The sequence below is a fragment of the Embiotoca jacksoni genome, unplaced genomic scaffold (assembly GCF_022577435.1).
Source record: "Embiotoca jacksoni isolate LCO1_2020_lvr unplaced genomic scaffold, fEmbJac1.0.p SCAF_22, whole genome shotgun sequence".
NCBI lineage: Eukaryota > Metazoa > Chordata > Actinopteri > Embiotocidae > Embiotoca > Embiotoca jacksoni.
This window is the reverse complement of record NW_027185363.1, coordinates 9,302,173-9,322,214: the sequence shown is the minus strand read 5'-3', so window position 1 is coordinate 9,322,214 and position 20,042 is coordinate 9,302,173. Positions and strand designations below refer to the sequence as shown.

Sequence of the window (20,042 nt, the reverse complement as noted above, 5' to 3'; positions counted from 1 at the left end):
TCGCCTATAAATACAAACACCCCATTTCCATAATTACAGAGTGAGCCAGGAGCCGTCTGGACAGAGGGGCACAGCAAACCCTCATCAGGGAGCCCTTAGACTCCCTTTCTGATGGGTAGAAATTATAGTAGGACATCAAAGGGCCTTAATACTACAATTACACAGAGTCTCTCTGCACTACAGTTTCAAAGTATCCAAGTCCGTGCATATTATGCCGGTGTCAGTGAGCATTTGTTTCTCCCGCATCAAAGGCTGCACTGAGTATCAAAGCCAGATGGCATTTCTGACAAGATACAAAATATTACTTTCATGACATTCTTAAACCTTTAAACATAACTTGATGAAACCACAACTTCAGTGTCAATCACTTCCGGTTATCGTGTGTTCTTTTAATTGACCTGAAACAATAAAATGTACATGCAGAATGTGGCTTAAGATGTGTTGATCAACACACTGCAATTTTTCATATATAAAAAAAAGAAAAGAGGAAGTACATACCAGGTCAAAAATATCTGCGTTGGTGGATGCAAATGTATCACTCTCATTTCACTTTTTTTGTTCCAATATTAAGAGTTGAACTCCAAGATAGAGAAACAATCCAAATTAAATTCACTTTCGTGTCTTCACAAGAGTTTCTGAAAGAAGCAGTGCAACTAAAGTCTTTTCTTCATAATATTTCTGTGCGATGCTGAGCTACTGTTCCTCACATTAATTCTATATTTATAACTATTACATTCATTTCACACACAAACTCACTGGCTTACGTCTTTGTGGTTGTGGTGGTAAAAGTTAAGACACCAGACTTACCTTCTTCCAGGAATGTTAAAAATTACTTTTATTCAATTAAAAGTTGTTACAGTTTTGAGCAACTCACAACTCAGAGGCTGCTTTTTTTTTTTTTAATAGTTACATACATACTGTGCAATATTACATGTTACAGTGTTGATATGTTGATAAATAAGGCGCTGTTACTCTGTACATGTCCAGTAAGCTCTGGAATATAAAGTACATACATTATATGTGCCAAATAAACCTGATTAGTGTATAATTACAAGAATGCTAAATGTTTAAGGCATTTGCAGAAATGTCCTCCAACTGGGTCATAAGACAGGAATGAATAAAAAACAAAATTAATATCCACAGGAAAACAAAATTATCCAATGTTTGTTGAGTGAAAAGCAAAAAAAGTTGAAAGCACACGTCCGCGTCACTGGTCATGTGAAGAGGAGTAGAAGTAAAAGGACGAAGCCAAGTGTAACAGCACCAGTATAAACTATGTAGGTTTACACTTTTTTTTTCCTCCATTTTCTAGAGGCTTTCAGTTGTATGGGAGTGCAAGTTGTCTGGGTGTAACAACAAGGCAACCAATGATGAGCCATCTGACAAACACAAGCTGCTGACATCAGAGGAGCGGTGAACAGCGCTACAGGTGGAAGACCTCAATGATTATCACTAGCAATCTTAAGGGGTTCAATTACATTCCAATATTTCTTCAATCCATGCACTTTAAATGCCATAAATAGTAGATATAAAGGCATAAATGGAAACACTTGAGACATTTGAAATAAGAATCTAAATCATGCCATTGATGATCTCATCACTAATCCCTATCTCTCAAGACGGGTTATTTTTCTTTCCAGGATAGACTCCGCTGATCAGAGGCTTGGACATAAAACCGTCATCTAACAATATTTACATGAAGAAGCTTCTTTAAAAAATACATTTGAGACAACAGACTCAATAGTAGGTCGACAGAGTTGTTAGCGTGTATTGTTTGATTTTCAATTTGAATTCTTCTGAGAAATGAAAGGTTATAGAAAACAGATTTATAGTGCATTTTACTTCATACACGGCATATTCATTGCTTTTGTATATAAATAAAACTAAAATATTTTGAAAAGGTTATTGTATCTTCAACAAACAGGCTTTCAAAGAAGGCAGGTTGATCAGCCATTAAAAGCTATGGAGCTGGATGCAGGTTGCAGTCGAGTGTCGCGCTGCTCTAGGTTGCGTTAGATCGCTATGTCCTTGTAGGATGAAGCCAGGCTTAAATCAAGTGGCTCCGTACTGTCCCTGATTATAGTTGCCATGTAGTTTGGGAGCAATGAACCTTGACTGGTTGCTAAATGTGGAGTCATTTGAAACGAGTCCAGTCATAGCTGGAGAAACACTGGAGTCTTACACAAATTGGTAACAGGGGCCGCTAGCCATGCCGGGCCAGTGTCGGGTGCTGTTGTCACGAGCTTGCGGACGGAGGGACTGTTAAGGTGAAAGAGAAGGGGGACAAAAAGCTGCGGTGGGGCGCGCCTGGTCAGGCGTTGGGCATGTCGGCCCTGCTGAGAGCGATGGCCAGCTCCAGGTCCTGCTGCTCCTGGAGCCGCAGCCTCCTCAGCCTCTCCTGCTCCTCCAGCTCGCTCTCCCCGCTTGGCCCACTCCAGCTGCTGACTCTCACTTCCAAACTAGAGCAGAGAAAAATTAGATGCTGACAAAAAAAAAGTAAATAAATTAAAAAAAAATAAAAATAAAGCAGGAATGTAGCTGTAGGCTGAAATGTCAACACATAATAAGACAAATCATGGGACAAAAGCTGATGTGTTTCTAATTATGTAAAAAAAAACTGCATCAAACAAGCAAAATCATCGGATATATGGTGGTAAATTGCGAAAATATAATTGCAAAAGTATAGACAATTAGATTTCACTTGGACATCACAAAAAAAAAAAAAAAAAAAAAGAAGCAAAGAAAGCACAACTAAAAGCTTTTTTGTACACGATAGACAGTTCTGTTCTAGTGCCCCAAATTACTGCTCCCACATTTCCCACATTGTGTGCTTGGATCGATGTGATGGAGGATATTTATAGAAAATAACCATGCTCATGAATCACCGTACTCAGATTATGCAGTGCGGACAGGTTTTTCACATGCATAGGATTGACCACCACACCCTTTTACAGTCTTACCTTGACATGTTCGGATCCTGGCAGAACAAAACAAAAATTACAATACAGAGCTCGATATGAAAACCACAAATCCCTTTCACACCAGTCATGCTGGCATGAGGGCTCAAATAAATTAATGTCATGTCAGAATGATACAAACCAGACACAAAAAAAGCTGCCATGCATCATCGCTCCACTCGAGAGCACGTTCGGCCGTTAGGCTATACAAGACGGCGAAGAGGCGGAAGACTGGAGACAAAGAGGCAGCTTTACTCTGTTGTGCTCAGCTCCGAGGCACATCATGCTTTGACAGCAAATAAGCCCTTAGCTTGCACTTCAAGAATTGAGAAAATGCTCCTTGAGTGCTACCTGACCAGGCAAGTTCACTCACTTGCAAATTCAAAGTTTATAAATCCTCATTTCCTGTCGAAGGCTGAAGCCAGAGATGACAGCAAGCATGCAAGCGCCCTCTACCAGGAGGCAACATACAGTGGGTACGGAAAGTATTCAGATCCCTTTAAATTTTTCACTCTTTGTTTCATTGCAGCCATTTGCTAAAATCAAAAAAGTTCATTTTATTTCTCATTAATGTACACTCAGCACCCCATCTTGACAGAAAAAAACAGAAATGTAGAAATTTGTGCAAATTTATTAAAAAAGAAAAACTGAAATATCACATGGTCATAAGTATTCAGACCCTTTGCTCAGTATCCTTTTGAGCTAGTACAGCCATGAGTCTTCTTGGGAATGATGCAACAAGCTTTTCGCACCTGGATTTGGGGATCCTCTGCCATTCTTCCTTGCAGATCCTCTCCAGTTCCGTCAGGTTGGATGGTGAACGTTGGTGGACAGCCATTTTCAGGTCTCTCCAGAGATGCTCAATTGGGTTTAGGTCAGGGCTCTGGCTGGGCCAGTCAAGAATGGTCACAGAGTTGTTCCGAAGCCACTCCTTTGTTATTTTAGCTGTGTGCTTAGGGTCATTGTCTTGTTGGAAGGTGAACCTTCGGCCCAGTCTGAGGTCCAGAGCACTCTGGAAGAGGTTTTCTTCCAGGATATCTCTGTACTTGGCCGCATTCATCTTTCTTTCAATTGCAACCAGTCGTCCTGTCCCTGCAGCTGAAAAACACCCCCATAGCATGATGCTGCCACCACCATGTTTCACTGTTGGGATTGTATTGGGCAGGTGATGAGCAGTGCCTGGTTTTCTCCACACACACCGCTTAGAATTAACGCCAAAAAGTTCAATCTTGGTCTCATCAGACCAGAGAATCTTATTTCTCATAGTCTGGGAGTCCTTCATGTGTTTTTTGGCAAACTCTATGCGGGCTTTCATATGTCTTGCACTGAGGAGAGGCTTCCGTCGGGCCACTCTGCCATAAAGCCCCGACTGGTGGAGGGCTGCAGTGATAGTTGACTTTGTGGAACTTTCTCCCATCTCCCTACTGCGTCTCTGGAGCTCAGCCACAGTGATCTTTGGGTTCTTCTTTACCTCTCTCACCAAGGCTCTTCTCCCACGATTGCTCAGTTTGGCTGGACGGCCAGGTCTAGGAAGAGTTCTGGTCGTCCCAAACTTCTTCCATTTAAGGATTATGGAGGCCACTGTGCTCTTAGGAACCTTGAGTGCTGCAGAAATTATTTTGTAACCTTGGCCAGATCTGTGCCTTGCCACAATTCTGTCTCTGAGCTCCTTGGACAGTTCCTTCGACCTCATGATTCTCATTTGCTCTGACATGCACTGTGAGCTGTAAGGTCTTATATAGGCAGGTGTGTGCCTTTCCTAATCAAGTCCAATCAGTTTAATTAAACACAGCTGGACTCCAATGAAGGAGTAGAACCATCTCAAGGAGGATCAGAAGAAATGGACAGCATGCGAGTTAAATATGAGTGTCACAGCAAAGGGTCTGAATACTTATGACCATGTGATATTTCAGTTTTTCTTTTTTAATAAATTTGCACAAATTTCTACATTTCTGTTTTTTTCTGTCAAGATGGGGTGCTGAGTGTACATTAATGAGAAATAAAATGAACTTTTTTGATTTTAGCAAATGGCTGCAATGAAACAAAGAGTGAAAAATTTAAAGGGGTCTGAATACTTTCCGTACCCACTGTGTAACTGGATTGATAAGATGTCAATCATGCAAACATTTAATTTCCTTCTACACCAAGCCGTGGGAAAGTTCTCAGTTGTTCTGTCAGTTGTTAGTCAACAGCCAGTAAACACTACAGTCCTGCGAATGCTTGCTAAAGTTACTGTCTGTGAGAAAATGAACAGAATGAGGCCCCAGTGACACAGAGTTGACACCTCTGAGGCTTCAGCGCAGCCGTCTGAAGAGTGAGATCGTGAGATCAGCAGCTCATGCGGACAAAGATGCTTGACTCGACAGAAAACTGCAAGTAAACTACACTTACAGAGCCAAAATCTGCAAAACCCACAGGACTGTCTTTGGATGCTTTACTCGAGTGTGTCGCGACAAAAGAGTCTGTACTGTCCGCAGAGGAGCAAACGCTCGGGAGCGGCTTTGATGCATTCAAACTGAGTATACCTACTGGAGAGGGAAGACATTTAAATAAATATATGAAAAATATGAAAACAAATCCATGCCAGAAAACACACTTGTTAGCATCTTCACTTCAGATGCTAACAACTGGAAGGCCCTTGGGAAAATGAGATCACACTAAAGATTCACAGGAAGCCAACAGCTTTGAGCTCATGGCACACAGTGCAGTCACCCTGGGGAAAGCGATATTGGTTCAAAAAAAGGTGTTAACCACATTTTTGGAGTGAAGCTCACTGATGCGTTGAGGCTTAAACATGCACAGAGTTGCTTACCCGGAACACACCATTGTAAAAAAAAAAAGGACCCGCCCCTGTATTCAGTAATCTTTGAACAACATTTCCTGTAATTATGGTATTTTTTATTGGGTCATAATTATTTATCTCTTGAACTTTGTGCATCAATGCAGCACAGGTTGCTACTGCTAACTGGTGGAATCCATTATCTAATCTTGAAATTCCTCTTTTATTTGACTAATTATAGCACTATTAAAACATTATTGTAGTTAATGACTTTCGAAGGAATTTTTGCAACATAATTGTAGGTAAACAGCTGAATTACACCTTCTGACTGGACCAAGATTAGTTGTGTATTTGTACCTGTGATGCAGATATCCACTTTAAGGGTGGGCTTCTCACTTCCCTATCAGATGCGATTGCACATCTCGAGAACAAGCTCGCCAGCTAACCGTGGCTACTCATTTCTATCCTACTCTGTGTGGTAAAGCAAAGGGGAACCCATAATTTCTCAGCCAAATTTCTCAGGCTGTGGCTTCTGCTTAGAAGAACGAGTGCAAGGTCACAGCGGAAGGGCATGTGCTGGGCTTGGTCGGAAGGTAAATGTGTGAATTCACACGCACACGAAAAAAACCAAACAAGATGAACACACGACCAACTGCATCTAAAAAGGAAGACAGCGTAATTCTCGGTTTCAACACACAGCAGAGTTTAACTTAGCCCAGCACTGGCTAATTCTACTGCTGGAGATGGAGATAAATGAATGTCTTAACAACACCACCAGAGCCACATCATCATATCTCTGCCAACAGCTTTCCTGTTTACAACATCAAAAGAAGAAATTACTTTCTCTGCACCCTCACAGTTCAACAGGGAAGTTGTTTTGACTTCTGCATGCCAGTAAGGCATACAATCCCTATTTATTAGGACAGCGGTCACAATGAGTACCCAGAAATGTTGCGATTATATTTCTGTGACAAGTTACAAAGCGGTAAGGAGAAAATAAAACTGATATGAAAAATGATAACCTCTATTGATTTCCACTGCTTTCTGTGAATAATTAAATGTCAAGTTAAGGTGCACGCACGCACACTTGTTGGTGTGCAGTCAGGTTAAAGTTGCCACCAGGATATAAAAACCAGTCGGCCCGCCCGCCCGCCCACACACACACACACACACACACACACACACACACACTTATGTATGTATAAAATCAGGGCTTACCATAGGGAGGTGCAGGCCGGCTAGGTACATTTTTCTTTGATGGGAGCGCAGGATTGTCCGACTTCTGCTCACACACAGGGGAATTGAGAAAAGACTGTCAATTATCAGAGAATGACGGCCCCCAACAGAAATGTCAGCCAAGACATAAAGCCTTTGGACTTGTACATGAAAGACTGTTTCCATAAATGTGATAAACTGGAAGAAAAAAAAGAAATCAGTCACGATGAGAGCAAAATTAACAGCATCGCTTTCTACAGTGTAAGTGGAAAGTTGTGCTTTATGGTGCAACTGATTCATAACTTCAAGAGCCTCCAGAGCTTACCTTTGACATCTGACTAAAGTCAGCAAATCCACTCCCCTTGCTTCCAAAAGAGTTGCTTCCAAATGGGTCTGCTTTCCCAAACAAATCTGTGACAAGAGTACATTGAAATGCATCTGGAACATTTGAATACGTTTATGGAGGAGAGAGCCAGAAACTATAATGAAGTTCAGCCCCAAACCACACATTCAAAATCATCTCTGCATCTTGCTTATTCTGAAAGGGCCTGCGTGCTATTTTCAGAGGAGGGAATGTGGCATGACCGTTTAATTTTCCATGACATTTCACGCAAATCTGTAAAGAGGTTTTGTTTAACCTGACGTATGCATCTGATCAGCTAATTAAAGGCGTCAGTTGGCGTACTGTTGACCAGGACTGTGCCTCGGTTGTTTTGAAGCTCAGTGGTATGCCGCTTAATGACAAAAACAGCAAACTGCAGATGGTTACAGTGAAATAACAAAACATTGTAATAGAATATGTTTGTTGTGAGTGTGCAACCACAAAAGACCCCATTCATGTGCGGTACCCAGTGTTTTCTTTTACGCACAGTAACCCAGCTCAGGTCTACAGTTGCCTCTGTGTTCCTCTTAAGCATGTGCAGCACGGCAGAGCATCGACCAGCGGCAGCCACTAACTTAAAACAACTTCCGCGCCGAATGAGGCGAATGTTCAATAGCAGCAGATATAAAGACGGGACAGAGGCGGGAGTGAACTGGTTAAAGGAGTGGTAGTGTGTTCTAGTAGAGAAGGACCAGCAGTCACAGAGTTTCTGTTATGTTTGGCTCCTGGGTAGGGGGGAGTATTTTTAGTTGGCCAGTAGTTAAATGCGTAGGTACCGGGCTAAAAATAGCCCTGCCACAGGAAAAACTGAAGCCACAGTGAGTAAAAAAAAAATTGTTTGCCCCTGAAACCCTCCTCCCCCTCCCCCCCTAAAAAAAAATATAATCAAAATCTAACACGTCACCCAGAACGACCAAGAACGACTCTTTGAGATGACTTTCACAAGTGGAGCGTTCTCTCATGTTCACGTCCGTTAATAGAGTCCCATTCTGGGAAACCTGCACGGAAAATCTGCTCTTGATGATGAATATACGTTTGTGCTTTTTCTTGACGAAGTGACACGGTAAGAAGACAACAGGCAGTATCATCACACCTTCTTAACGACAGCAAATGCATTCAAACGTTACAAACTACATCGTAAAAACTATTTAAAAAAAATAAATTAAAACATGAACTGTCTTTCAGCCCATTTTAATCTTATGTGTACTACAATATAGGAAATAAAGCTTACCTGAGAAGTTTTCAGATATAAAGGAAGGAAGCCAAGGTGACCATATTTCAATGTTTGTGTGGGACAATGTGGGACACACTACCAATGCGAAGTGGTAGTCTGAAACTTTTCATGTCTATCCAACTTGGAATATAAAAACACACAATATCCTTGTGCAGGTTAAAGGTTGGGGCTAAAAATGTATACATTTGATTTGATTTTGGGTTTATGTGGTGCTAGTACAGATGCAAGTTATTAAAATCACTGATCAATTTTGGGTCATTTCCGCAGTAATGTCTTTGTTGTAGCTGCTTTTCCAGATTTAAGAAAAACATATGTCCTTCAGTGTTGACTTTTGAAAACCAATCAAAATGTGAGACATCGTCTCAATATGTGCAATGCAGGACAAGGGATAAAAATGCTAAAGTGGGACAGCTTGTCACCCTACAGGCAGCCCAGAAACAACTAAATGTTTTGGCACAAACAAATAATGCCCTAAATTAGTCTTTGCATTTATAACTGACAGGACCCAGAGTTAGTCACTGAGTATGCCCTGACATCCCCTTGAAGCTTGTGAACAGCAATGTACCTGAATCCTTTGGTTTAGGGCTGTTTGATGTGAAGGGATCACCGCTGCCAAAGGCGCTTGGCTGAGGGAGAAAAAAAAGACAAGAGGCACAAGTACAGTGAGTGAGGAGCAATTCAAAAGATGTGACCGCGTCAGCATAATCACTAGAAATCTGTCTTTGGTTTGCTTTTCCAGTTGAGTACAACAGGGACGACTCGTCTGAGCTTGTTTCTGTCAGCACTGACATCTATAACAAGTCATTTAGCACTGAAAAGGAAAATCACTGACAAAAGGGCTTTGGTTTAGTATCAGTCACACTGCATGTAAAAGAACCATGATTAGCACTCCAAAAAAGTATCACTTTTCTGCTTACAAAAAGAGAAAGGTTTCATACCTTAACTGGTGGTGTGGGTTTTCTACCGAAGGGGTCTGCGGATCCAAACAAGTCGGACTTGTCAGTCCTCTTAAAAAAGTCTTCAGATGAGGTACCTTTGAAAGGGTCGCTTTCTTTGAAAGGGTCTCCTCCAAATGGATCTAGAAAAAGGACAAGACCCTCATTTTTCTTATTCACACGGACACAAAATTAAGGCAGGTGATTACCAGCAGGCGGGAAATAGCCTTCCTCCTTACAGAGACACAGGAGTAAACAAGAAGAAGGCACAGGAAAGTATTAAGACCTTTGAAGAGGTCCGACTTGAAGGGGTCCTCTGTCTGGAAGGGGTCAGCTGGAGGCTCCTTAGCACTGTTGTTGTTGAACATGGCTATCTTGGACTTGAAAGAGTCATCCTGATGAATGGATCCAAAAAAAAAAAAAAAAAAAATCAATACATGCGACCATGCAGCGACAACTAGACACTTTCAAGTAATCAGTAACTTTGTTACAGCAGAACACAGAGAGACAGCGGTAATGTATGGCACAACAATATTGAGGAAATATCGAGACTCTAACCTTGAGATGAAAAAACTGGGTAACAAAAATCATTCATGAGCACATTTGTATTTTTCTGGCCTCTCAAAAGCCATGAAACAAGCAAACTAGAAGCAGGTGAAAAGAAAAGTGCTTCTGTTCTGATTCAGGTCTTTTCTTTATGAATCCTTTTTTCTATTTAGAGAGGAAAATCCAGGATCAGTGGGAGGAGAGGCGAATTGTTTCTGGCTTCTAGGCTAATGTTTTCGGTGATATTATTGATAGACATTCATGATCTCCTCACCGCACTTCTGAAGCCTCCGTTCTCCTTCTCAGCGAATCCTTCACTCAAGTCTGGTAGGTTATTCAAGTTTCCCCCGTTGATGTCGCTCAAAGCACTGTTGTACTGCTCGATGGTCTTGGTCATCTCCTTTTGGCTGTCCTGGATCAGCGATAGCTTACTGCGAGCCTAAAAACAATGTTTAATCTACATTATATCTGATTCCATGAAATTGGATTGGATTTCCTTGATTGTCTCTTTTAATAGGTGTTTCAACACTGGAAAATATAAGGATTTGCATTTCGTGATGTATTTTGCAGAATTCCAATCTGTCATGGAGTTACCTCCATTAACAATTAAAAACAGGCTCCTCAAAATGGAAAAGTCCAGGATTCAAGTGGTGGTTTGTGGTAAATTTGATGAAAGAAATTACTTAACCCGCAATGACATAACAGTTTCATTTTAATGTCTCGTGAGCCTGAAAGCATGCAGCCTGGTTTTCAAAGAAGTAAAAGTAAAACGGATATTTCCAAGAGTCAGATTGCTGTGTAGTAAAAACGCGAGTTAAAATTCCACAGGTAGCATGTAAACATAAAACTGTTTCTCTCTTCTGTGTCAGTATTATTGGATATGCAGAGCTTAGTATGATTCCGAAATTAAAATTTACAACTTGATCTTTAGGCCACGCAACACTGAGTTGATTGGAGAGCTTAATGGCCAAAAGTGACACATCATCAACTCGTGGCCTGTCACCCGTCTGTCTGTACTGACCTGGTTGATCTCCTCCTGGGTGGTTTTGAGCGACTTAACGATGCTGTCCAGCTGGACACGACCGGAGAGCAAGTTCTGCTCCAGCTGGGCCTCCTCCTCCTGCAGGCGACTCAGGTCCCCTTTGGTGCGACTCAGTTCATCCTCCTGGCTACGCAGGTCAGTCTCCTGAGAGCGGATCTGGCTCTGCAGGGACGAAATCTGGAGGGTTGACGCAAAAATAAAGGGATAAGTATCATATTTGTAGGATCGATTTGTACATTCAGAAATGATGGCTTTAAATCCGACTTTAGTTTTGCTTGTTTGAAGATACTGAAACAATGATATTCTCATATTTGTTCTTAGGTTGACCTAAATATCCAAATGTTTTAACTTACACACGTTTACTGTAATTTTACACACATGCTTGATTGACATATGGCATTACACTCACACCAAAATATTATCGGTTTAGAAAAACTTTACACTGCAAAGAGATGACAGCTCCAGAAGCAAAACACACAACATAGTAAAATGTTTTTACTGTGTAAAAAAATAGAAAAACAAATAGGTGGATAGGGGAACAAACTAAAGTGCAAGACATCATGGAAACCATCAAAAACAGAAAGTGGACTTTGGCAGGTCGTTTGGCGAGGCGAACGGACGGAAGATGGAGTACAGACATCACTGTATGGACACCAATAGTAGGAAAACGAAATAGAGGAAGACAGCAGAAGAGACGGAGAGATGAAATCCAACACTACTGGGGCCCTGCCAACTGGTATAATTTGGCAAGGGACAGAAAGTTGTGAAAACTCCATGCTGAGGCCTTCGTCCTGCAGTGGTCGGACAATGGCTGAACATGATGATGATGATGATGATGATGATGATGAATACATGCACTTTGCAATAATAAGTCCTGTGTCTAACCGTCTGCGACTCTTCCTGGCACTTCTGCTTGACGTCGTTGAGCATTCCCTCGAGTTTGGAGCGCTGCTGGTCCATCTCCTCCAGACGTTCCTGGGCATCCTGCTTCTGAGACTCCAGGCTCTGCAGGCTGCTGCTCTCCCTGTCCAAGTCATTTTGCATGTCCTGAGGGTCCGTCAAACAAACAAACAAACACACACACACACACACACACACACACACACACACACACACACACACACACACACACACACACACACACACACACACACACAAACAGACAGACAGATGTACAGTTGTTTGCAGATTACTATCAAGTATCTTTTCGGAGCTATTAACTCTTTAATTTCACCTCCAAATTGTGGAATTTAGGATTAAATTCAAAGTATTTCTGACTCATGACCACTATTAGCTTGTTTTGTTGTTGTATCCAGGTATTAAGATGGACTTGCATTGACTCATGAGTTGCTATTTGCCTGTCATGAAATTTCAACCTTTAACAGAATTCTCACCCTTACCTGAACATCAGTGTTTTGTTGTCGGATAGCTTCCTCCTTTTCCCTTATCTCTTGCTCCAGGATGAATTTCTCTCTACACGTGAACAACACGGAAGAAGAGCAGCGAGATTACAATCAATTATCTCACAGGAAATGTGGGCAAAATACAATGCTTGAAAAGACAAAACCTGCTTTATTTAGCACTACAAAGGGCAAATTAAATTCAAAGTAAATATTTGATGTATTTCAAGGTAAATCTCAGGTTTATCAGCAATATGTCTGGAAGTACATTAACAGACTGGAGTCACTTAACAGTTAAGCTGGTGAACAGAACTTGCATTGATCAGACGCGCGTCTTATGCACGCCTGCTTTCTGCAAGTGGTGTAATAGTTTAAAAGAGCTTTGAACCTCGACATCACTCCACTGTAACCTCCTGTCCTTTTTCTCAGAGGAAGAGAAACAAAGCTGTCCTCCTGCTACTCAGGGCGCAGGGGCTCACCTCTGCAGCTGAGCTATTTCCTGGCTGAGGTCATCGAGCTCTTTGATGCCTGTCAGCTCCGCCGACCCTGTGGAGCTGGTACTGTCCTGAGGCAAGAGACATGGAGACGGACAAGTGAGAGAAGGGAGGGAGAAGAAGGATGAGTGAGAGGGTGAGAGAGTATGATGGGTGACGTGAGGGTGACAGGAGGTGTGTGCAGAGACAACAACAGCAAGCAGAACTGAGGGAATTTGAATGATTGATTGAATGGATGCATTTTTTTTTTTTTATATATATTTTTTTAAAGCATATAGGAATTGTTCTAATAGTAAAGGGGACAAAAAGGAGGGAGAAAGAGAGCAGTGGGGACGTGAGTGGTACGCAGGGGGAGAGAGGAGCTCCCTGCTGCTGTGTCTGACAAAACAAAAGTCGCAGGAAGGAAATGCAAACACCTCACACAGCTAGGAAGGGAGCAAGAGGGCCAGACAATACACGAATGACAAGAAATGCGCGCGCGCGCGCACACACACACACACACACACACACACACACACACACACACACACACACACACACACACACACACACACCAATACTAAAGAATGTAACACTACAGTAAAATGAGGCTCATTGTTCAGTGTTCACCAGGCCAATGAGATCAGACCACCCAAAAATCCTCTCCATTTGTGGGCGCTCCAAGCAGCGTTTGACCGATGCTCCACCTAAACTTTTTCTCCTTCATTTTTACAATACAGCTTCATGTTCAACCTCAAGAAATGAAAAGTGTAACACAGCTTTTTGTTTGTCATAACAGCACATATTTAAGATGTATGTACCGGTGTGTATTTGTACTGCATGTCTTTGAATGCTCTTGCCTAACAGATTTCCCTCTGTGATATCAGCCTGTTATTGATATAAACAAAACAGCAGGATTTCTTTGATGTGAAAGGATCCACTGGGGTCACTTATTAGTTTTTAATAACTTGTCTTGTTTTAGACCTTTTTTTAAATCAAAAACTGCAGCCTGTTTGCTTTGATCTCCAAGCTGAAACTAGCTTTTAAATAAACATCTTTGCTTTACAGGTTAAACACGTGATGATGTTTCTTTGAAGAAAAAAAGCCTAACATTGGTTTACACAAGAATCCACAAGCCATTGATGATGAAAATGCAGCAGGTGGCAGCACTCGCACTATGTTCCTTTTTAATTCTTGTGCTTCAGACTGAGACACAGAATATGACAGAGCGAAAGCACCACCTTGTGACTAAAAAACTCAACTACTCACTCGGCGCATATTAGCTAGTGCAGCAAGTTCTGGTCTCACAGAAGACACAAGTCCCGCATAGCTCTGTTAGACAGAACAGAAGAGAGCTCAGAAAAGCAAAAGCACAAGAAAAACAGTTTTGCATCGGAAGACTACAAAGCAAGAAAAGCAGAACTCACCACTTAAAATGCATAAAGTAGCAGGGAAACACTGACTCATATAGTAGAGATGCAAGTGAAAAATTTGACTTTGGAAGAAAGGAAGAATTCAAATAAATAGTCAATTGGAAGATGACACAGTGGTTGAACTCACAGCGCCTGTAGCTGGTGCTCCAGTCCTTTCTGATGGGGGGAGCATATCTGAAGTGAGAGTGGAGGGAGGGTCTACACCTTCCGTGACCTTTTGTTGGATCAGGTACATGGCCAGAGAGAACTGCTCCCGGGTCAGCTTGCCAGTCTGTTTCGTGTCAGCGAGTCCCCTGAGGAGAAGAGAGTTTTTTCTTTAAAACATGATATACTGTATTCTTTCTAAGGAAAAATATCTGCAATGTTCACAGATAAAAACATCTCTTGAAAAGTTTCTATGTTCTGCTGCCCCATTTATAATTTCTCAGTACAGTGTGCTTTAAACTAATTTCCAAATCTCCATTTCACTTTTTTTGTCACCCAGTTGTGGAGGAAATGTAATGACTTAAATCATTCACAAGATGGTGCAATAGTTTCATCTTCCAGCTGAGTTTAATCTGGTAGAATAGTTGTGGCCAGGCAGTAAGATTGGTTCCATTTGTGACTGTTTTGTTTGAAACATGAAGCCCTTTTCTATACATTAATATGTTTTAATATGTTAGTTCTATATGTCAGCATAAACACAACAGTTTGCCTTCTAATATTTTGTTAAACTGACTGGCTTAGTATAATTACATAGACACAGATCACAGTGTATTCTTCTGCAAGGTGTATATGCACTATATACGCAAATACATATTTTTTTAGAAAATGCTGCACATGCAAACAGATTAAACACAACCAAATGAAATGTGGAAATTAACAATTTCATAAGACTGTAAATAAATAAATAAAATAAGGGCAAATTAAGAAATGCTCTTGATAATTTGACCCGATTCATGCCATACATTTTCTGTCAGACACAAATTCATTGTAGTGATGTTTTGCATGTGATGAAAAGTATTGTGACAGTAATGACAAAAACATCTGTGAATAGATGAACTAAACTCAGCTGCAGCCTCACCATATCTGTGCCAGCATTGTCTGGGAGAGAGTGGACTGCATAAAGATCTCTATGACCTCAGTGCCTGTGACGAGGCCGTCGCAGTCAGTGTCTGTTTTCTTGAAAATATCATCATATCTCTCTCTGTCAGCCACCGGTACCACCCAGTTCACGGAAGCCTAAAGACAACAAGAGACAATTTGTGATTTGAGACGATGGAGAAAACATCTGCTACAAACTCACAATTTTTCTGACATGCTTCACTTAAGATTGATTTATTTTTTTTTTCCATTTAACCGGAAGTATTCATGAATTCATACACTGAAATAGTTTAAAGTCAAAGTTAAGATACACTGTACTAGGTGGCCACCAGTAAGCAAGAAGTAGAACATAAAAACCATCAAATCTCACCCAACAGATTTAAAAATCCTCCCCTACATTTAAACTTGTTTGCTGATCATCTGTTTACTGCAAAAAGAGTGATGCTTTTTCAGTGACCTATCACAAACATTCACCTGAATATTCATAATTAAGTTAGGTAAAATCCAAGTTTTATTTAAAACTAGTGTGACTATATGAGCTAATACAGGTGAAAGTGCACATGCAGAAAAACTAGAGTGCATGAATACTATATTAAGTATTATTTTAGTGAGAAATAATGTAAGAGAACTTCAACAAAATGTGACACAAATATTTTTGATGGCAAGTAACAGAAAATAAAAAATTTGGAAGATTTCAAAATATCAAAAATCATTTAAAGTGTGAGAAAAGGAAAAGAACTGAAAAAAAAGAGCACATCATGACAGTCACATCAGGTGATCAAGGTACAATTGTAGAGCATTGGCACTCTTCCCTTTCAAGGAAACCTGTTTCTCTTACAGTCCTGAGTGATACATCCCTGCAGCTACATTGGACTCGACACAAAGCTCAGAACAATGTGGAAAAACAAGTCCAACTATTAGCAACATAAAAGAGATAATGCATGAAATCCTGTCTTTAAAACTCTGGACTGCCTTTATGACACTTACCTCAGGAGGAACAAGGAAAAATAAATGTACTGATTTTCCCCATAGGATTAGATTATTATATTATTTTGTGTTTTACATTTAATACGACCTAAAATTAACTAGCCACATTCAGAAAGTGACATCTTAATACATCCCAAGTTTATGACTCGACACTTAGAGAAATATATGAAGCATGCATGATTTACGTTAACAAATGCTAATCAGTAAGACAGCTGTATGAAACCAGTAACGAGAGCAGGCATTACCAGTGAACCTTGTTTCCATTCTCATTAAGGAAATTAAGTTATTAAAAGAAGTGACAACACTTATTTTACTGAAGAGAGGTATTTTTTTAATGGAGACTAGAGGGCTGGGTGATACTTGAATAAGCTATATATCAGCGTTCATTAAAAATAGTTGTGAAAATATTATTCTGAGCAATTTATATGTGAAAGCTCAGAGAAATGTTGTTCTACATAAATAAAGAGTTACATGTCAAATCTAATGCAGGAAAGTAGATCATTGTAGATCCTAGTTATGCAGTAAATCATCTCACTGAACATTAGCGCAATTATTTTTTATCCTTTGTTTAGGTTTAATAAAATATAGAGAATGTATTACTTATAATATTTGATTTCCTATTTGTTATTAAGTGTAATCACATTACTCAGGCCTTCTGAATAGCACTTTATCCCTCATGGACTAATTAATACCATGATGTATATGACATGGCTATGTCAGAAGAAGGGCAGAATGAGGCGACGTACCTGTGAGCTGGATTTAAAGGAGTGTTTTGGAGAAACGTTGACAGTACTGGCGCTGAAGGGAGCAGCACTGCCCAAAGGAGGAGTGCTTCGTAGGGTGTCTTTAAGAGGAACCGGTCCAGACATAAGACCGGACAGAGCAGGCAGCACAGCCACAGCACCTGGAAGGGCCGGTGCCGACTTTTTCCTTTTAGACGGGGGGATGAGGGACGCGGGTAAACTAGCTGGGACAGGTTCCTTCTCCATGGCGCGATACACAAGATGCATGGCCTAGAAAATAGGAAAGCAGATCATTTATTATTATTTTAAAGTTTCTTTATTTTCCTCTTGATTTTAAAATCAAGTCATAGCATCATAGAATTGCTCTGGAATGAGAGTTAAACGTACAACTGTGAATTCATCTTTGTCCAAGTTTCCATCTTTGTCGACATCGCTTAGGTCCCAAATCTACACAAATAGTAAAGTACACATGGTTTAGTTCATTTGAATTTTTAACGATGGAGTGTCAGTCAAGCAGTATTATGTGTTGTACTGATCTTAACATGTAATCTCACCTTTCCTAACACATCCAGAGGTAACTTGGAGTTGATCAAAATTGGCCTGACTTTATCACCGGAGAGGAGGCCGTTTACCGGAGACAGGCTCTCAAAAATGCCATCAAACTTCCCTTTTTCATCAGACTAGGGAATATAAAAAACACACAAGCTTGATTTTATTATGTCCTTTATAATGTTCTTTAAAAAAAAACTTTAGCAACTCACCCTAATTCCCCACTGTGAGTCAGGTGCTATTGTTGAAACACTTAATAATGGGCTGTTCGTGTCTTTCTGCAAAAAAAGAAAAGAAAAAAATTAGATAAGCAGACAATACACAGTAGCAGCTGTATGAAGATGAAGGATAGTAAAAAAAGGAATTTTTTTTTTTTTTCTATAAGAATATCACTTTCTGAGAAATTAAATGTCCATTAATCAATTTCCCACAGAAGCTGCGGAAGTAGTTTTTCTCCATTTAGTGTGTTCCCTATTACATTACTGGTTATTGTTATGGTCAGCAGAGTCATTTCAACACTTACAAACTTGGGTGCAGCTAAGTTCTGGTTGAGGTTGTTCAGACTGATATCATTTCCACCCTGCGCCGAGGCCACCAGTCTCAAAGCTATGAACAAACCCTACGAAAGAGGAAGAAAGCAGAGCAAATCCGTTATTTTGTGCACGTCAGCATCACCAATAATGACACATCCAGAGGGGAATTCTGCGTTACCCCGCTTATCCAAGTAGCCTTTTCTTTCTGAATCTGCCAAATCCCAAATCTAAAAAAAAAAAAAGTAAACAAAAAGGAAAAAAACAAAACGTTTAGATGCTACGGACTGTGCGTTGTGTGCATGAAGGTGAATGTGACCCACCTTCCCCAGTGTACTGTCTGACAGCCCCGACTTCTTAAGGAACTGAGCTGCATCGCCAGCAGATACTTTGCCTGTGTTTCCTGGATCCAGCTGCACAAGGAAAAACACATTAATATGTGTGGATCCAGCCGACATAACTCGTGTTTACTAAAGGAACTTACAACAATCAGCTCAATAACCACGACTAGACTTTAAGTGGAAATCATATCTTACCTGTCTGTAGGAGTTTTCATAGGCTGGGTTTCCATTTGATAACTGAAGAAGAAGAAGAAGAAGAAGAAGAAGACGGGGGGGGAAGGAATATAACACCGTCAACCGGAAAACACAACAAATAAAGCTGTTAAGAAAGCAATACGTGGTTAGTTGTAACGTCAACAGATTATACAGTAGCCCTGAGTGCACTGGTTAGCTCACTAAATGTTTGTTTTCCATCAGTTTTAGCTTCACGTTAGTCACGTTTTGTTTTCCTCGCTGGAAGCGTTTCTTACCCTCCGAGCAACAACAGCGTCCCTCTTCCTTTAAAAACGTACGTTAACTTCTCGTTTCTTTACTTAACCTAGCTAACCACGTTAACTTAGTAGACAACGAAAGCTTGCTCATTCTCGTACGCTGGCTAATAATCACCACCGCTTATGGAGTCGCGGGGAGGTGACAAGCACGCAAGGATTATAGCCGGTGTAAAAAAAAATTGAGACTTTTCTTGAGCTGTTGAAAGTTGTTACCTGACTGAGAGTCATGAGCGCCGCCATATTTCCTGATGTCTCGGGAGTGCGCACACGCCCCTTGAAGCGAGCGGGTACGAGCGGCGACGGGGCCGGAGGGTGCCGTGCTTCCGGTGGGCGTCTCCGCGCTTTGTCTCGATCTGAACGCCCACACCGGTGGCCAGACTCGGGGTAATTCCTGACTGGTGATGCGGCGGTGAATTTGAATATTATTATTTAAAAGGAATTTTGTTACTAATTTAGACTGAGTCGGAAGCTCTTGTGAAAAAAAAAAAAAAAACACACAAAAGGTAGGAGGTAAGTAGGAGTAATGAGGCACAAGCGGTGACCTGTTTTAAAGGAAGTGTACACTAAAATCTGCTCCCATTTACCCCCCCCCCCCCCACGTCCCAAAGTGGCTTTGTTTTTACCTCACTCCGTTTGTAGCAAAACTCCTCCTTCACATTTTGTCGGACGGACTTGAATGTGCACTCAAAGCATGTTTGGAATTAAAAGTTATCGAAAGAATTTGTTTTCGTTGATCGGTGTGACCGTGGCGTGGCAGCCAAAAAGGGACCCAAAAATGACTTTTAGGTCACTTTTTGCTTTAGTATGACTTTTTTTTTTTTTTTTTTTTTCATAATTTGGATGACATGCTATAGTATGATTTTTTTTTTTTTTTTTTTTTTTTTTTTTTTAAATTCATAGCAAAGGGGCAGAATAGAACCCC

At 40.8% G+C, this 20,042-nt stretch overlaps 1 protein-coding gene across 4 annotated transcripts; it reads right to left on the bottom strand.

The window, feature by feature from the left end:
* Window positions 1–817: 817 nt before the first annotated feature.
* Window positions 818–19,402, bottom strand: LOC138203154 (epidermal growth factor receptor substrate 15-like 1). Of its 4 annotated transcripts, XM_069157813.1 has the most exons (24): window positions 19,334–19,399; window positions 18,825–18,866; window positions 18,612–18,701; window positions 18,472–18,518; window positions 18,282–18,378; window positions 17,971–18,036; window positions 17,764–17,889; window positions 17,597–17,656; window positions 17,213–17,479; window positions 15,460–15,617; window positions 14,524–14,689; window positions 14,233–14,295; window positions 12,970–13,055; window positions 12,491–12,563; window positions 11,976–12,137; window positions 11,070–11,267; window positions 10,323–10,487; window positions 9,789–9,897; window positions 9,506–9,645; window positions 9,133–9,193; window positions 7,277–7,362; window positions 6,955–7,018; window positions 2,961–2,977; window positions 818–2,459 (listed from the first exon to the last, which is right to left on the bottom strand). In XM_069157813.1, the coding sequence occupies exons 1-24, from the start codon at window positions 19,358–19,360 to the stop codon at window positions 2,154–2,156; spliced, it is 2,676 nt and encodes an 891-aa protein (XP_069013914.1). In that variant the 5' UTR covers window positions 19,361–19,399; the 3' UTR covers window positions 818–2,153. The 4 variants fall into 4 exon arrangements, with proteins under 4 accessions (XP_069013914.1, XP_069013916.1, XP_069013918.1 ...); XM_069157815.1 differs by lacking the exon at window positions 14,233–14,295; XM_069157817.1 differs by lacking the exon at window positions 2,961–2,977 and having other exon boundaries at window positions 2,367–2,459.
* Window positions 19,403–20,042: the final 640 nt, after the last annotated feature.